This window comes from Lampris incognitus, chromosome 20, assembly GCF_029633865.1.
Source record: "Lampris incognitus isolate fLamInc1 chromosome 20, fLamInc1.hap2, whole genome shotgun sequence".
Classification (NCBI taxonomy): Eukaryota; Metazoa; Chordata; class Actinopteri; order Lampriformes; family Lampridae; genus Lampris; species Lampris incognitus.
In genome coordinates, this window is record NC_079230.1 from 20,146,760 (window position 1) to 20,165,717 (window position 18,958).

Here is an 18,958-nt window from a genome sequence, read left to right on the forward strand (position 1 = left end):
TTCCTTACTTCCTTCCTGGGCCAGCTTTTCTCTTTAAAACTCAAGTGGCTCTTACAGACTGAACCTCAAATGATTTCAGCCTCTTTAAAAACCTGAGGCACCTCCTTTACGGTCTTTGACCTGAAACTGGTCCCATCCGCACCCTGCCCAGACTGGATTTAGGGAGCAAGCGGGCGGCTGGCGGGTGCCTTGGGGCACCTGGCCCGTGCGTGTGGGCCACGGTGGAGGTAGAGTGGGCGTCGGGGAACTGGAGCGTGGGGGCGGGGCGGCGGTGGCGGTCCCGAGGGCGAGGAGGCCGGCTCGGGCTCCGGGTTCGGGTCGGGGTATGGTGGCACGGAGCGGGCCGAAGGCGGCGCCATGCTGAACGCTATCTGGGAAACGGAAGGGCTGCAGACGGTGGGCATCGTGGTGCTGGTGTGTGCCTCCATCAAGCTGCTCCACTTGCTGGGGCTCATCAACTTCTCAGAGGGTAAGACGTTGGCAAAGCGTGGTAATGGAGTAAGAAACGGAGAGTAAGCAAAGAGAACGGGGGGGGGGGCGGGTAAGAGAGAGGCAGATAGAAAGATGAAAAGTGAAAGTTAGTTGCTGATTGAGAGAGCATCGTGTGAGATCTGCTGTCATTGTTCTGTACATTCAGCTAAACTCTTCCCCCCCTTGATTTTTGTCCTCGCCATCGCCGCGACATAACTGGGTTGCTCGTTTGTTGGTAAATATTTGAAAAAGCCGTGAAGAGGCGGCAAATTGTACACATTGCAAAACTAGACAAGTGGGGACTCACTCTGAGACTTAGAAAAACAAACACGCACACGCTGCATCTTTGTTGTGAGACGGCATGAAACCAGGAAATGTCAGGAGAAAAGTGCCAGGTGAAACCCCGAGGTGTGACTGCAGGGATGAAAGGCTCGAACCCAACTGAGGGGGAAAAAGATTGAAGGTCTCAAAGTGGAGGGACGGGATTCTGATTTGAGTTTCTGATTTGGACAGCTGGAGAGCGTTAATGCTATAATAGTGTGTCTTTGTCCTCTAAGTCTACTGAGTCAGGCAGGTCTCCTCCAGGCTCTGATTGTTGAACTGCTGCAGTTTGTTGGAGTGGGTCCTTTATTTCTGTATGTATTTGTGTGCACACGTGTGTGTGTGTGTGTGTGTATGTATATATATATATATATATATATATACACACCTGGTTTTTCTATCTTAACAGGGACCAAATGTCCCCATTAGGATAGAAAAACCTGAAACCACCTACCTTGTGGGGACATTTTATGGGTCCTCATGAGGAAAAGGGTCTATTTTAGGGTTAGGACTTGGGTTTAGAGTTAAAGTTAGAAATAGGATTAGGTTAAGGTTAGTGTAGGGGTTAAGGTTAGGCATGTAGTTATGATGGTTAGGGTTAAGGGCTAGGGAATGAATGTAGTCAGAGTTTCTATCTTAACGGGGACCAAGTATCCCCATTAGGATAGTAAAACCTGAAACCACCTACCTTGTGGGGACATTTTATGGGTCTTCATGAGGAAAAGGGTCTATTTTAGGGTTAGGACATGGGTTTAGGGATAAAGTTAGAAATAGGATTAGGTTAAGGTTAGAGTAAGGGTTAAGGTTAGGCATGTAGTTATGATGGTTAAGGTTAGGGTTAAGGGCTAGGGAATGAATGTAGTCAGAGGGCTCCCCACAAGTATAGAGTGATGTGGGGGGGGGGGGTCGATGTGCATTCTGTGAAACGTTTTGCCGGAAGAATTATTGCAGTGTTTATTGCGGAGGCTTTTGAAAGGAAGCACCTTTGCTGAGTTTGCACACCTGTGCATTCGAGTGTGTACACGTGTGGGTGTGTCATTGTCTGTTTGCACATGTTGCCTGGCCGTGTAAGCGTCCCTCTTTTCTTTTTTTTTAAAGCCAATCACAGACAGTCCAGATTACTATGCCCGTTCCTCTGCTCCAGCAGTCTTGGTGTACGCGTGGGAAACGGCTCCCCGTGAGATGCTACTACTAAGTAAGGGCACAGCCATGCTCACCAAGCGCAGAATGTGTCGGGGCTAAATAAACTGTTTAACTTGGCCTCGCCACAGTTGTCTAATTAAATAAAGTAGAGCGGCACAGTAAGCAGTTTTAGTGTAAAGCCAGTCCATCCATCAGACTGTTTGGTAAATATGCTTTATCTCCTAATTAACACAATTCATCAAACACCGCCAATGGTGTAATTCCTACATGGAGACAGTAAGTAAATAGGAAAGTGATATGTGTAGTAGAGACCCTCTGGAAAAAGCTGACCTGACCCCCGAGGAGAACGTTTTGATTGAGAGCAGAGATGTTAACGTGCCAGGATTTGTTGTAGCTCTGTCCGTGGCGGGCACATGGCAATGATGAGTTCTCTCCGATGATGCTTACTCGCCAAATAGTCTTCGTTTTCTACAACTACATTTTGTACACAGGAGTCATGTGCTTGATCTTGGATTCCCAGGTTGGGAATTTTGCAGACAAACGGGGTAAAAAATTAAGACAAAAAAGCCTCCATACCAGGAATACACTCACAACCGAGCATCATGGTTGTCGTCTTTGCATTCGTAGACGTTATCCTCCTTTTGATTTGCTCTTTAAAAGATAATTTATGGAGATGGATGCAAAAGGCTATGACTGCCCCATAATGACACATTAATTCTGCAGAGCGCATGCTGCCATCAGAGGAGTCCAGAAGGCTGGAGATGATGCCATGATATAATGATCGCTTTAGTGCATTATGAGGATGACCATGCAATCCCACAGTCTGACAACTTAACAGATGAGGAATATTCAACTATGCAGGCCTGTGGTTGCTGATTGGGCTATTCATGTTGGATAATTTGAAGTTGCTCATAAGGAAAGCTGAGCCTAAATGCTCAGCGTTTTGCGTTTTGATTTATCAGCAGAGACAAATGCTTGTTTTTTTGTGGATTTTTCCCCCTTTTTCCTCCCCCGTTGTACCCGGACAATTACCCCATTCTTCTGAGCCATCCTGGTTGTTGCTCCACCCCCTCTGCCGATCCAGGGAGGGCTGCAGACTACCACATGCCTCCTCTGATACATGTGGAGTCGCCAGCCGCTTATTTTCACCTGACAGTGAGGAGTTTCACCAGGGGGACGTAGCATGTGGGAGGATCACGCTATTCCCCCCAGTTCCCCCTCCCCCCTGAACAGGCAGCCCGACCCACCAGAGGAGGCGCTAGTGCAGCAACCAGGACACATACCCACATCAGGCTTTCCCACCCGCAAACAGGGCCAATTTTGTCTGTAGGGATGCCTGACCAAGCCGGAGGTAATATTGGGATTCGAACTTGCGATCCCCGTGTTGGTAACCAACAGAATAGACCACTACACTACCCAAACGCCCCATAAACAAACGTTTTTGATTAGATCACTCAAATCCAAGCACCCCGGAGTTTCTTTGAAAGTGCTGCGAGACCACCGCTTTCATGCAAAGCATGGTGCAGATAGGCTGTTTGGTGCACAACCGAGTTCAGTTGTGATGTTCTCACCTACCAAAACAAACTGCTCCAAGGAGACAATTGCCCCAGAGTTTGATGCAACCAAACTAAACACGGCAGGTTGTGAAAGCTACCTTAATGTTATTGAAACTGTGATGTGCCGCCTCTGGGACCCATGCCCATCATAAACCCATGCAATTCGGTGACCGATCCGCTTCAGATGAGAGCGATCAGATGAAAATGACTCCCGTCTCCATATTTTCGTATCCAGCTGTCGATGTATTGATCATTCGCCACAGCATGACAATATAGACATCAAAGCCGCCCCGTTGAACGCCGCCAGCTTTGCAGTGCCATTGATATTCTGTACGGCGCTGCAGAATATCAGAGGGAAAACACGCACTGAATATCTGACACCGTCCTAGATCCCCTGGTCTACCTGACAGTCGCTCCATGAACGTGCTGATGTTGTTTGTGCACGTGTTTCAAGTCCTAGTCAGGTGAAGAGGGGAAATTTAAAGGGAATTTTAAACCTTGATTTATCTCAGACCAAGTGCAAAATGGGAACATTTTGAGATGGAGCCAGGAAAGAAGCTGGATGAGGTCCTTATTTACTAAAGAACAAAACAAAACAAACAAAACAAAACAGCTAAGCAGATAACAGTATTTGCATTTTTTAAAAGGAGGTGAGTGCAATAGTTGCCCCCCCCCTTTTCCCCTCTCAGGTTTTCATGTTTGTATTGGTTACTATCTGACCAAGGTGTCTGCTTCCCTGTCCATGACTTTTGTTTGTGTGTGTGTGTGGCGGCCTGTCCAGGGTGTCTCCCCTCCTGCCGCCCAATGACTGCTGAGATAGCCTCCAACATCCCACAACCCGAATTTGGATAAACGGCTTGGATCATGGAATGGAATGGAACATATAGTGCATATTCAAAATCTCGTGCATACTTCTCATATGCCTGCCAGGTGGGCCTTATAGCAGAAGTTGTCATAACAACACATTGTTTCCATACATCATGAATGGCAGCGGTGAACTCCCAGCAACTGCATGCTGGCATCAATCTCCTGTCTTGTACGTCATTCAATTTTAAAGACCACCTAGAATATTTCCAATCACGGCGGCTGGAAGGATTCATTTCGGCTTCGCACAATGACTGCACTCCGATAACTGCTACTATGTGGAATGCCAGGCGTTCATCTCTGGAAACATAGTCTTAACTGCCTCACTCTGCCAGCAGCAAGTATCTGTATTTGAGAAATGTTACATGATCATTGCATCAGACGTTCAGTATCATCACACTGCCTTAATGTGAGAATGAGAGCGGCAACTTAATCCCGATAACTTGCTTATCAGGAATCAGGAACAATTGATTGTCATTTCTTGGGCGTACTTGCATACACAAAGAAATTACATTTCGTTTCCCACAGCAGTGCAACACAAAAAACACACATCCAAAATTTCCATAAAAACGACACCACCAAAAACAAAAAAACAGAGAGAAGAAAAAAATAAAACAATTAACAACACAGTCCACCCTGCAACGCAGTCCCAAAAAAATGCCTCTGGATGTCCAGAGAACGAACTCCAGCCAGGATGACTGTGGCAAGTGCCGGTTTGCATGGGTTAGCAGTTAGCTTAGCCCGCCCCGCCTCCGCGCCCTGCCAGACCCGCCCTCGGCGTTTCCTCCCCGGGCACAGCTCCAGGCAGGGGCCGTGGTTCCTGGGCCCATGGGACAAAGAAGACCAAGCGCTCCCAGCCGATCCAATGCCAGCTCTCCCGGCCAGACACCCCCGACACACGTCCCCCGCACGCCAAACGACGACGCAGACGTAGACAAAAATACTGGACAGTCGACGCTAGGCGAGGCCACCGCCAGACCGCCTCGGTGTTTTCCCTCGGGTGCAGCTCCGGGCAGAGCCATACAGCTCTGGAATGGGCCATACGCTCTCCCAGCCGATCCAACGCCAGCTCTCCCAGCCATCAAACGAAAAAAGAAAAAAGAATCGACGAACAAAATAAAACAACGTCACACAAAGACTAAATTTAGACGCCGACAAAGACGCTGCACCGTCGGCACTGGGTGAGGCCGCCGCAAACGCGAGTTCGCGCCGCCATCTTCCCAAACCGGAAGTGAGATAGTCTTATAGTTGCAGCGTCTTAATTAAGGTCATCTATGATGCACCAATACCTTTTATTTTTGAATTTTTCTCCCTTTTTCTCCCCAATTGTATACGGCCAATTACCCCGCTCCTCTGAGCCCTCCCGGTCGCTGCTCCACCCCCTCTGCCGATCCGGGGAGGGCTGCAGACTACCAGGTGCCTCCTCAGTACATGTGGAGTCGCAAGCTGCGTCTTTTCACCTGACAGTGAGGAGTTTCACCAGGGGACGTAGCACGTGGGAGTATCACGCTATTCCCCCCGGTTCCCCCTCCCCCCTGAACAGGCACCTCGACCGACCAGAGGAGGCGCCAGTGCAGCGACCAGGACACATGCCCACATCCGGCTTCCCACCCGCAGACACAGCCAATTGTGTCTGTAGAGATGCCCAACCAAGCCGGAGGCAACACGGGCATTCGAACCGGCGATCCCTGTGTTGGTAGGCCACGGAATAGACCGCCACGCCATCCGGACTTATCTGTATTCACTATTGCTCACGGTTCCACAGCCATGTCAATATTTAGATTTCAGTGACTAATTGAAGGACTAGTGAGATTAGCATGATGATCTGCTGCGGATTAACACACTAATATGGACGCTTTACTTTTATTTCAAGTTGGGTAGTGGCATACAAAAGCTCACAAACACACACACACACATAATTCCAAGCATCGCAGCTCTCCCAAAAGTAACTCCCCTCCAACACACACCACACACACACAATTTCTCTCTCTCTCTCTCTCTCCCAAGCAATTTCTCCCTCAGCCATTAGTGCATAGTGCTGAGGGAGGCCTCATAGGGTCCAGACTAATCAGTGTGTCAGAGGTTGATAAATATTCCTTTGGTTCCATCTCACACACACACACACACACACACACACACACAAACGTGATGACATGAACAGGGATGGGATGCTGTGTCAAATTAAACTTGCGTCTTGCCAATACAGTGCAGGAACAGTCAAGTGTCTTAGCGCTGATAAACATCTAACGACGTTCCTGTCTTCTTTGTCCTTGTCGGAAAATTGATGGTCCGGCCACAAAGAGATCTGATATGACAGCAGACTTAGGTGAGATTTACAGGCACGCAAGATGCATCTTTTATATACTCATCCCCCGTCGCTCGTTGCAGGCATTGAGGTATGAGCAATGATGAGCATTGTCCATTTTATGTTGAATGTATTGTATGGAGTGTGCCACCTAGTTTGAAACACGTAATTTTTTAAGAGAACGAAGAAGACTGCCCTGTTAAAATTGCTGTACATTCAGTCCTGTTACAGTAATTGTACTAAAATCATTTCACACTTTGATCGTTGGCGGTGGATTTCCCTCCAGCATATGGGCATGCCGTTCTAATAGTGCTTTTTTTTTAACATTATCTTGGGGAAAGTGAAGATAGCACACGTTTGCCCCTTCGTTTTTCAAAATCATGTCTTTACCCACCACCTGGGAGCTACATAGTACAATCTTGAGTTTTTCATTGGGCAGCTCAATTTGAGCTGTTGGATGGATGTCTAGTCCCTTGCTCAGGGAGGCCTCAGTTGTACTTGCATTACTCTTTCACTCTCCTCAGCCCCCAGTGTCCTAAGAAGTTTGGGAATCTGAATTGCATCCTTTCTGTGACAAGTCAATTTCTTCAGTGTCCAAGCTCAACGGTCATTGAAATACTCGGGGTAAATCTGGGGTGTCTGGGTACTGCAGCTGTCTATTCCGCCGGTTCGAATCCCCATGCTACCTCTGGCTTGGTTGGGTGTTCCTACAGACACAATTGGCTGTGTCTGCGGGTGGGAAGCCGGATGTAGGTATGTGTCCTGGTCGCTGCACTAGCACCTCCTCTGGTCGGTCGTGGTGTGTGTTCGGGGGGGAGGGGGAACTGAGGGGTATAGCATGATCCTCCCATGCGCTATGTCCCTGGTGAAACTCCTCACTGTCAGGTGAAAAGAAGCAGCTGGCGACTCCACATGTATCGGAGGAGGCAGCCCTCCCCAGATCAGCAGAGGGGGTGGGGCAGAGATCGGGATAGCTCGGAAGAGTGGGGTAATTGGCCAAGTACAATGGGAAGAAGAAAAAAAAAGGGGGGGGGATATGTGGAGTAAGGGGTCCGCTAGTTATCCAAAGGTTTGTTTCGCTGGTCCCCACTATATCCTTATTTCACCGGGCCTGCCATAATCCTGATCCATTCAATAAGCGTTGATATAGTCGACGGATTTAACCTCTGAATGACAAGAGCACTGGGGATGTCTCCATTTCACTGTCATCCAGCCTTTCCAAGGCGTGTAGGAAGATAAAAGCATGATGGGTCAAAATGAGTTCCAGAACTGTGACATGTCAAACTCGAACATGCCCTTTTGATTTTTTTTTTCTTTATCGATGTGAAATTACAAGTGACCTTTGTGCTGTAATTTGATGACATTCAAGTTGAGATGCAGCGGTACTGACATGCCATTTAACCACTATCGCATCACTGAGCATGCATAAAGATATCACATCACTGCTGAAAATTGGTAAACCAGTCTTGAGTGTAAGACAGACTGCTGTTGTTCGACGGAGCCCTCAGCTGACCACTCTCTCCAGATTGGTCCTTGTGTATCCAGGTCCAGCCATAGATCGATGAGTGAGAAATCTGAAACGCTGTCAGATATCGAGGCAAGCATTTCATTTGGTTAAGTGCAGCAATATGTATGCTTTCAGCGCACACAGTTTCCAGCGTGTAGTACAACTGTGTTGCATCATGTTGGTGCATTTTTATTTTGTTTTTTCCCAGTTACACATCCATTGTAGTTGAGTCAGCAGGGCTGCTGATTATATTTTGCACACGTATTTTTTTAAATTTGCATGCACATGTGATTTATACCATTAATTTGCAAAAATGCAATTTGCATATATGGCAATATCCCGAATGGTGAAGAATACGCCTACACTGATGCAAACAACCAACCATAATTTGACTCAAGACATTTTAGCTGAGACATTTTGGAAGTTCCACGTACTGAAACAGGACACAAATGTGAGACAGTTTCCCAACCTGCTCTGAGGCAGTTTCCCAACCTGCTCCAAGACACTAAAAGTTTAACAGTCAGCTGCCCCGTGTACCTTCTGTTTTGTACACGGTGCCTAATGTGAGCAGTGACACGACTGACTCATCCTTTGACTCGGTGTCCCAAATAATGACCCCCTTTAGTGTTTAAACACAAACTGATAGATAAAGGAAGGACATGGCATGGGGGGGGGGGGGGTATGGAGAATTAGGAGGGCTCTCCCATTCAATTTAGATGAGGAAATCCATGAGCCAAGTATCAATTCAGCTCATTAACATTGATGAAAACAGCACAAATAATCAATTCTGATAGAGGGAGGATGACGAATGATGAGAATCAGCCCTCAGTCGGTAATAAATGAAGTCTGCATGTTTTTTTTTGTTTGGTTTTTTTACCCGTTTTCCCCCCATTTGTATCCCGCTAATTGCCCCACTCTTCTAAGCCGTCCTGGTTGCTGCTCCACCCCCTCTGCCGGTCCAGGGAGGGCTGCAGACACCTCCTCCAATCCATGTGGAGTCGCCAGCCGCTCCTTTTCACCTGACTGAAGAGTTTCACTAGGGGGACGTAATGCGTGGGAGGATCACGCTATTCCCCGCCGTTCCCTTTCCCCCTGAATAGGCGCCCCCAACCCACCAAAGGAGGCGCTAAGGCTGCGACCAGGACACATACCCACATCTGGCTTCCCACCCACAGACACGGCCAATTGTGTCTGTAGGGACGCCTGACCAAGCCGGAGGTAACACGGGGATTTGAGCCGGCGGTCCCCGTGTTGGTAGGCAATGGAATAGACCGCTACACCACCCGGATGCCCAAAGTCTACATGTTGTGCATGAGCCCACCAGTGTCTTCTCTCTTAGTGTCTCTTCTGCGCAAAGGCTGCTGGGATATTCTACACATGCACTGGTGTCCACCATTGTGTTTTCTCTGAGTGTTCCTTCTGTGCAAAGGATACTGGGGTCTGATGCTGCACACACACACACACACACACACACACACACACACACACACACACACACACACACACACACACACACACACACACCTGCAAAGGAATAAACAGGTAAAGGCAACTGGTGGACAAAATCTAGTGGGACCATGGGACGTCCTCTAGTTATTGAAGGACATTAGTATGAATAAACCGCCTGAGCTGTCCTTCAATTAATTAATTCAAAGACTCGTGATGCAGAAATGTTAGAATATTCTGCAAGCAGACTGCCAAGGTCTTATTAGGGGGAGACGCTGCATGATAAAGTGTGTCCTTAAAATGAATGCAACTATCTTCTTTGCTCCCCTGAAGCCCATTTTTGTTTAGAGAGCTTTGAAGCTGCCGACATTCAGCTTCATGGGACTCATCCACTATTTATTATTCAATCGCAGTTCAGAAATGTGCTCATTCAGCACTTTTGTGATTGTAATTAACCAGCTAAATGAATAAGCAAATTACGCCACACAAATCCCAGAAACAACACCATAATTCCATAATTAAGCCAGCGACGTTGGCGCTCATGCATAATACAAGGAATTTGTGCAAGGCGTTATGGGTAAATGTGAGATTTTAACCAATGTTGTTTTTTATGTGTATCACCTTGAATGAACCGAAGTTCAGATGACTTTCCCAAATTCCATAGCTCAAAGTGAAAACCCCCCCCAAAAAAACCCATTTGTTTTGCCCTGAAGTTAAAATCAGTGAAGTCTGCCCACACTGGTTTTCCCCATGCGTTTCCAAACTGCACAAGCACATTTTGTTGATGCATTCCCTTGTATTGATTGGAAATGAAATTACCGTTGAAAAGAAATGGGTGAAAATAACCTTCACTCTCAGCATACTCGATCAGCTGGGCTCACTTTGGCAGGAGAATTGGGATCCAGATTGAAAGTGCTGACTTGTACTTTAGGTGAGCCGTCCTCAACACCAGTGAGTCATATAGCGCGATCCATCCAAACCATTAGCTGCACACACCTAACTTCTAATTCGCTTTGAAACTGATAAGGGTGCTCTACCGTGACAGAGAGAGCTTTTTAAATGGAAAGCTTATATGAAATCACATCACATATCATCAGCTGCCGAGCCAGTAATGTGTAAGCTTAATAAGGCCATATCAAACAAAAGAAGTGTTTAAAACCTTGACTCCAATCACGTAATTACTTAGTGAAATTGGCTGACTCTATTGAAACTCTCAGCACATAAATCACCCTGTCAACTAGCCGCCCGGGACCTTTTTATTACAATGGTAAGCAAAAGTGTTGCTGCTACAGTGATCAATCCTGCAAAGCCAGCTCTGGTTCATGTTGGATGATTACAATAGGAAGGCAACTTGACCTACACAGAAGGATCTTTTGGTCCTTTTTTTGGGGGGGGGGGTTCCCCCCCTTTTACTCACCAGTTGTATTTGACCAATTACGTGACTCTTCCGAGCCGTTCTGGTCTCTTCTCCACCCCCTCTGCTGATCCGGGGAGGGCTGCAGACTACCACATGCCTCCTTCGATACATGTGGAGTCAGTCGCCAGCCACTTCTTTTCACCTTACATTGAGGAGTTTCGCCCCGACCGACCAGAGGAGGCGCTAGTGCAGTGACCAGGGCACATACCCACATCTGGCTTCCCACCCTGCAGACACGACCAATTGTGTTAGTAGGGACTCCCAACCAAGCAACGGAATAGACCGCCATGCCACCTGGACGCCCTATGTCAGGTTTTTAAACCAATGGAAACCGTTTATCTTCTGCCTTGCCTTAGTGTACTGTTTGTACTTTGGCCAAATGATATCAAGTCAAGTCAATTTTATTTGTATAGCCCAATATCACAAATTACAAATTTGCCTCAAGGGGCTTTGCAGCAACACAAAATCCTGTCCTTCGACCCTCGCATCGAATAAGGAACAACTCCCAAAAAAAAAAAAACTTCAACAGGGAGAAAAAATGGTAAGAAACCTGAGGGAGAGCAACAGAGGAGGGACCTCTCTCCCAAGATTATATCCCAATAGTCGACCCTTTTCCAAATTTATCCCACTAGAACAATTTAAGTTAATCGTACCGATTTCCTGCTGGGGACTGAAAAGTTGTTGTGGATTCTTTTTTTTTAAGGACACAGGTGTAATGTCATAACATTTCCAAGTGAGAGACTATCGCAATTAAATGCACATACAAATTAACTGTCCCCCCAGTTTGCAACAAATGTCTGTGCCCTGTGATAGTATGTCATTATGAGAGCAACCCCCCCCCCCCGCCCCATAAAGACTCTTGGCAAATAGTCCCCTTCTCTTTAGTGCAGTCAGTCACACTCAGCCCATAATAGCAAAGGACAGCGTTTTATTTGACATTCCTCTAAGGCTGAATAATGGGCTTCTGGGACTTCATGGCATTGACATTTTGAAGTGTGGCTAACAGTTTCCTATATTTCATTGGAGGAATTTGCTTGCCTTGACTCAATTTATTCCCACTCTGGTGAGTGCAAAAGCCAGCGCGCGTACTGCTGCAAATTACACAGACGGCAAAAGCCTCTGACCGAGGGATTAATATGGCCAGTGCTGACCCGTTTATTTCTTTTTATATGTTGCCGTATATCTTTCATTAGTAGACGCTGAGCTACAGAGAATATCGAGAGTATTTGTCGGTATCTGAAGTTAACTATTTGGTTGTTAATTCAAATCTGCTCTCAGCACCGCCCGCCCCCCCCCCTTGTTTTTTGCTTTCCGATTTTAGTCTGAACTGCCTTTTCCACTACCAGTATTGCGGCATAACTCGCTGTCGTCAACCAAAACGAACAAATGTGCATCTCATTTGAGCGATTTCACATGCAAAACAAATTTTTTTTTCCATCTAGGGCTTGTTGACACACTTTTTCTTTTTTTGTGATTGGCTAATTTGCCTAATTGGCTCCGGTTTATAGACGGGCAGCAGTGACCCTGATTTTCTACCCAAGTTGATTTCACTGGCGTTTTATTCCTTCCAGCCATGTGGACGGTGAGCTTGCCTTATTTAATAAGAGCAGTGGCATATTGCTTCCCTGGATTCCAATCTCGGGGGCCTGTTTGTATTTGGGTGCACCAAATGGGTACAAATGGAAGGCTTTTATCCTCCTCTCCCATCTTGTTTGTGATGTATCTGATATGAAATCAGCCCAGCTCATTTCGGTGTGGGGAGCGTGTCTGGATTATTTCTCTTCTGTTGTCTTGTGTGTACGGATCAAACACCCACACAAGCAGGAAAGTGATGGAGGAGACGTCCGCCAATGGCAGCCCATGCGTTCTGATGTTGGCCGTCATTTGTGTCAGAACATCTGCAAATATTTGAGCCAGAGCAGCTATTCATTTCACCTCAAGCAGGAAAACTCACAAAGATCTAATTATGACCCAAGGCTACCAAACGTGGCTGCTTTTTGAAACTGCACGCTAATCCTTCAGGCAGACCTGGAGATGATCGCGTATTATTTATCTATTGCACTTTCGTTCACCCTCTGCGTAGCTTGCTATGATACCAATTTATCTTTTTTTTTCATGGGTTTTGCAACAAGCAATGGTGACTCTTGTGCTCTGTGCTCAATCATTTAGTCAGCTAGTAACCAAGCACCAATGGTTGTTTCTTTACTTGCTTAAATCTTTTTCTTTTTTCATTATTCACATCATAAACAAACATATAGTACACAACACACACATAATACACGTCATACACATTTTACACATTATACACACACACACACACACACATAATACACAATTTACACAAACACATCATACATGGGCAGCACAGTGGCACAATGGTTAGCGTGGTTGCCTCACAGCAAGAAGGTCCTGGGTTCAAGTCCTGAGGTAGTCCAACCTTGGGGGTCATCCCAGGTTGTCCTCTGTGTGGAGTTTGTATGTTCTCCCCATGTCAGCCTGAGTTTCCTGCGGATGCTCTGGTTTCCTCCCACAGTCCAAAGACATGTAGGTCCAGTGAATCGGCCATACTAAATTGTCCCTAGGTGTGAATGTGTGTGTGTGTGTGTGTGTGTGTGTGTGTGTGTGTGTGTGTGTGTGTGTGTGCGTGTGCGTGTGTGTGTGTGTGCCCTATGATGGACTGGCAGTCTGCACAGGGTGTCTCCCCGCCTGCCACCCAGTGACTGCTGGGATAGTCTCCAGCGTCCCGTGACCCTATGTAGGATAAGCTGGTTGGATAATAGATGGATGGACATTCGTCGTCGTTGGCGTCTCTCATGTCTGAGGATCCATTCCAAGAGTTTAAGGTGTGTGCTTGAAACGAAGTTGGCTTGACAGTCCAAGGTGAGAATAGAAGAGACTGGAACAGCGTGGACAGGAGATAGTAGGGGGTGGACCCATTCCTGCGACTCTCTGTTCTTGGCGGATTTTTCGGCGGCAGCGCTTTTCTTCTGCATACGTGTGTTTGTCAGTTTCAGCCTTGATGGACCCAGCCAGGCAGGTAGCTCTCCGGTGTTTTCGATTTTCCGCTACTTTTTCCCAGTTCTTAGGGTCGATGTTGAAGGTGATCAGCGTTCCCTTGATACAGTCCGTGCAGCGTTTTTGGGGGCGGAGGATGGAGAGGAGGATGGACATTATACCATACACATACACATTTTTGACCATCCCTGCATATCTGTAGGGTGTTTTCTGTTTGTGCTGCCTACAATTTTCAACTCCAACGCATCTAACTGACTATTCTCTTTGACCCAAAAGCAAGCACTGTAGTAATGCATGCAGCAGATCACACAACAGATGCTATCTGATCATGGATGCCCTTCCAAGATTTCAGTCATGACTGACTTTACACCCCATCCTAACATTACTATGCATCACCAGACCTAATTCTCCTGATGTTTTGGATTTTAGTGTTAAATCATGATAGTAGGACATAGAATCATTGTGCGATTAAAATGTCCTGCTGGGCAGCGTGCGCTGATGTTGTTGTAACATTGGGGAGCAGAGGTCTATTTCATTGCACGCCGGTTAACAAGCCAACATTTATAGGTTCCACCTTTGGCCGAGCTGCCAGACTTTGCTCATTTTCATTGTTTATCCCTTTTTTTCCATGCGCAAGTTTCAGTTTGTCCCCGGCATTTTTATGGCCAATTATCCCTAGACTAGAACAAATTGAACCTGTTGTCCTCTCCACCACACACCGTTATTTTACTTAAGACTGCAAAATAGCAAACTGTCCCCTGGCTGTCATTGAGTGTCTCAGATGTTGCTCGTCCTACGTGCTCTGACCTTGTATTTGCTTAAATGACCAAATGTAGAATTTCTGTTTATATCACTTTTATATATATATCACTTTTGTGACTTGATATTCAGAGTGCCGGAGGTTTTGAAATCACCAGCCTGCATAGTATATTGCATACCATTACGTTCCATTTAAATGTTTTGTAGTTACAAATGACAGCTTTCCTCCATTTTTTTTTTTTAGATTGTACATGGTAACTAAGACAAAACATCTCTAAACACCCTTGTCTTAGCACATTGGTTATTGTCATGCAAGGTGTTGTCTTTCTAGTTTATGTGATTCAGTTTGAAGTATTTTGCACATCAAATTTACATATAATAATGTTTACTTTTAATGTGCGATCAGTGTTTACCTTTCTCCAATTGACAGAACACTTTGCGCTCAGATTTTAAATGCACACTCGCTATCAGAAATTTGTGAATATTTATGAGTTTAGTGATGATTCTGCCGTCGTTTCATCTGCCAGCAAATGAATTTCTGAATTTGTATAATCAATCCATAGGGCATGCATGTGCAACACCGGAAAGCTGTATAACTCAACTGTCCATTCTTACATCTATTCGGACACGTTTAATGTCACATTCAGTGTCTCTGACCCTGTTTACACCTGGCATTAAAATGTGTCTTGGGTGATCCGATCACAAGTGGACAGCTCTACGTACAGGTGTGAATGCACCCAAGACACATTGAGGTCGCATTGAGAGCCCATCACTCAGACCACATTTGGAAGTGGTCTGGGCCACATATGGCCGCATTCTTTTGGCAGTGTGTACGTGACTATCCTGGGCCTCACTGAATGACCGCCTACTCAACCGACATCCTCTGTGTTAGTGGAAGTACGTACTCATTTGCGCGCCAATGGCGTCATATTACAGTCTTTTCAGATGGTAAGCGACACTCCGCCTGCGTACCTGCTTAGATCCACAGGTTCTCAAAGCACATGTGAATAGACAGACAGACAAGCGCTCCACAAGTAAACGCCAGGCGCACTACATGTGGTAACCATGGAAATGGCTTCTGTGCACTACTGTATCCCCGCCGGTATAACTGTATTTTCTTTATAGGCTATAGCAACATATCAAAATGTATCTTCTAGAAATATTGTAAGAAAGAGTCTATAGCTAAATAACAAAACTACAACACAACTACTAACTTTCAAATTAGTTCAGTTAGTTGACTAGTGAGTTGAGTTTAGATTAGTGTAACTGTTTAGAAAACAGTTTTTAGGCATCTGCGTGGCGTGGTGGTCTATTCCGTTGCCTACCAACACAGGGAAGGCAGTTCGAATCCCCGTGTTACCTCCGGCTTGGTCGGGCGTCCCTACAGACACAATTGGTCGTGTCTGCGGGTGCGAAGCCAGAAGTGGATATGTGTCCTGGTCGCTGCACTAGCGCCTCCTCTGGTCAGTCGGGGCACCTGTTCAGGGGGGAGGGGGAACTGGGGGGAATAGCGTGATCCTCCCACGTGCTACGTCCCCCTGGTGAAACTCCTCACTGTCAGGTGAGAAGAAGCGGCTGGTGACTCCACATGTACCGGAGGAGGCATTTGGTAGTCTGCAGCCTTCCCCAGATCAGCAGAGGGGGGTAATTGGCCAAGTACAATTGGGGAGAAAAAGGGTGAAAAGAAATCAAAAAAAAAAACAACAACAAGGTATTTGGTCTTTGCAAAGGGAAATGATATCATGTTTATTTGCATATAGAGCAGTGAAGTGAGATCCGATCACACATGGTCACTTGAGACGCATGTGGGGATGCATGCTAATATCAGGATAAAGTGACATACTTTGAGCTGTCCACTTTTGATCGGATCACCCAAGACGCATGTTAATCCAAAGTGTAAACAGGGCCTCTGCTTAAGAGATCTTTTCCGTCTCCCCTTTGACTTCACCAGTACCACATGACAATTTAATATCAGGCCTAAGAAGACCTCTGCCAAAAATAAATAAATAAATAAATAAAATGCCTTGGCTCAGAGGAAACAGTCAAGCATAATACAACCAGGTTCGACACAAGCAGATTTAGGGAGAATCCTGGAGTCATTGAAATACTTGATGATTTTATCAATGGCAATGTGCCAAGAGTCTTGATTCAAGTCATTAAAGAACCCCAATTTGAATTCCTTTTCAAGGTCCCTGTCATTTACCATGAGTACTTGAATTGCACTGTGATAGTGTCTCTCGTGCTGACTTGATCTGAACTTGCAAGACGATCATTCATAACCAACACAGCTGTTGTCTTGCCACAATGATGGCATCCATATATACTGTATATATTGTGGCAGATCAAGTTTTGACATATTTTGCCTTTAATGGACAAATACAGACACGTTGTGGCTTCATGATGAGCATGATACTGTCAAGTTGGTGGTGGTTATTTCTGTGCTGTCTGGCCAAATCCCAGAACAGACTATATTAGGAGTTAGCTCGGGTCATGATAAGATCAATGTTGAGTTTGGCAAAGGGGTCACTGTGTCAATCTGAGCAGGCTGTTGTGTGTCTCAATTGCTGGGAGATTATAACTGGAAAGCATCACAGAGGCTAGTTTACTTAAACTGAGAACTGAGGAAATGTGAATTTGAAGAGTCAGTTCAATAGGCAAGCTGGAGAACTATTTATCCGTGTGGGAAAGATTGCCCTGTAAGCCCCAGTGACTATACACATCCAGCCCAAAGTAGGATTATTTTTGAAAGAAAGATGTAGTTGTATTTTTTTTATTTTTGAGATACTTTATTGTTAAATATTATATATACGTATATATATATATATATATATATATATATATATATATATATATATATATATATATATATATATATATATATATTAGAGGTATTGCTCAGGTTGGGCGGTTTGGAGACAAAGCAAGAGAGGCAAGACTGAGATGGTTTGGACATGTGCGGAGAAGAGATGCTGGGTATATTGGGAGAGAGATGCTGAATATGGAGCTGCCAGGGAAGAGGAAAAGAGGAAGGCCAAAGAGGAGGTTTATGGATGTAGTGAGGGAGGACATGCAGGTGGCTGGTGTGACAGAGGAGGACGCAGAGGACAGGAAGAAATGGAAACGGATGATCCGCTGTGGCGGTCCCTAACGGAAGCAGCCAAAAGTAGTAGTATTGTGTGTATATATATATATATATATATATATATATATATATATATATATATCACCAGGCCCTGTGATGGCCTGGCGGCCTGTCCAGGGTGTCTTCCCTCTTCCCGCCTATTGCCCAATGACTGCTGGGATAGGCTCCAGCCTCCCCGTGACCCTGAGATTAGGATAAGTGGTTTGGATAATGGATGGATGGATCGATAATAAATGTATCATATATAAAGGATAGGCTCCAGCATCCCGTGACCCGAATTCAGATAAGCGGCTTGGATAATGGATGGATGGATTGATAATATATATATATATATATATATATATATATATATATATATATATATATATATATATATATATAATATTTTGTAAACTATGATGCATGTGGGCAGCTGTTAATGTTTATAACTTTTCAATAGAATGGGCACTTATCTGTCAATATATTTTGTTCTCTGCCATTTCCTGAAATGGTGCTGACACCACCTACACACTGGCAGACAGATCTCCTTAGAGAACTTATAACATCAAGACATTTGTCACTTCCAACACTCACTTATATTATGTTACATTCCATCTTATTAACCTATACATCAGTATCTATTTTAAAAAGAAAAAAATAACTACAGGTAGAATTTGTGTATTTGACGTTCATATGCACTTTGTGAATCATTATCGGATGGATAACAATCTGTTCCTCTTGGACAGATTTGGTCAAGCAATTTTTGTAGCTACTATAATTGAAATGTTGTTATACAGTAAGATCTATTCGTCTAGACAACGTATATATCTACCCTGTTAATGGTTTACTTTGCAGCATGTAAGCCAACTCCCCAAACCAAGCATCGCGCCTCTTAATTACTGTCTCTAAGTTGTGTTTTCCATCATCAGTTTGGGGCTTTCTTGTCCTGTCATCACTCGTGTCATGGAAAATTTAAATGGGAGATGCTAGGTGGGTTCCTTTGATAGTTAAACCACCTAATGTGCTCCTTCTG

At 45.4% G+C, this 18,958-nt stretch overlaps 1 protein-coding gene across 2 annotated transcripts in view; it reads left to right on the forward strand.

The window, feature by feature from the left end:
- kcnip4a (potassium voltage-gated channel interacting protein 4a) overlaps positions 1 to 18,958 on the forward strand; it is a 177,525-nt gene that overhangs the window by 127,294 nt on the left and 31,273 nt on the right. Inside the window, exon 1 of one of the 2 annotated variants that reach the window (XM_056299984.1) lies at positions 358 to 469. The exons of the other annotated variant lie outside the window; for it this stretch is intronic. Within the exon in view, the coding sequence (XP_056155959.1) occupies positions 358 to 469 (112 nt within the window). Of the gene's footprint in view, positions 1 to 357; positions 470 to 18,958 lie in introns of those variants that run through there. 2 annotated transcript variants of the gene reach the window in all.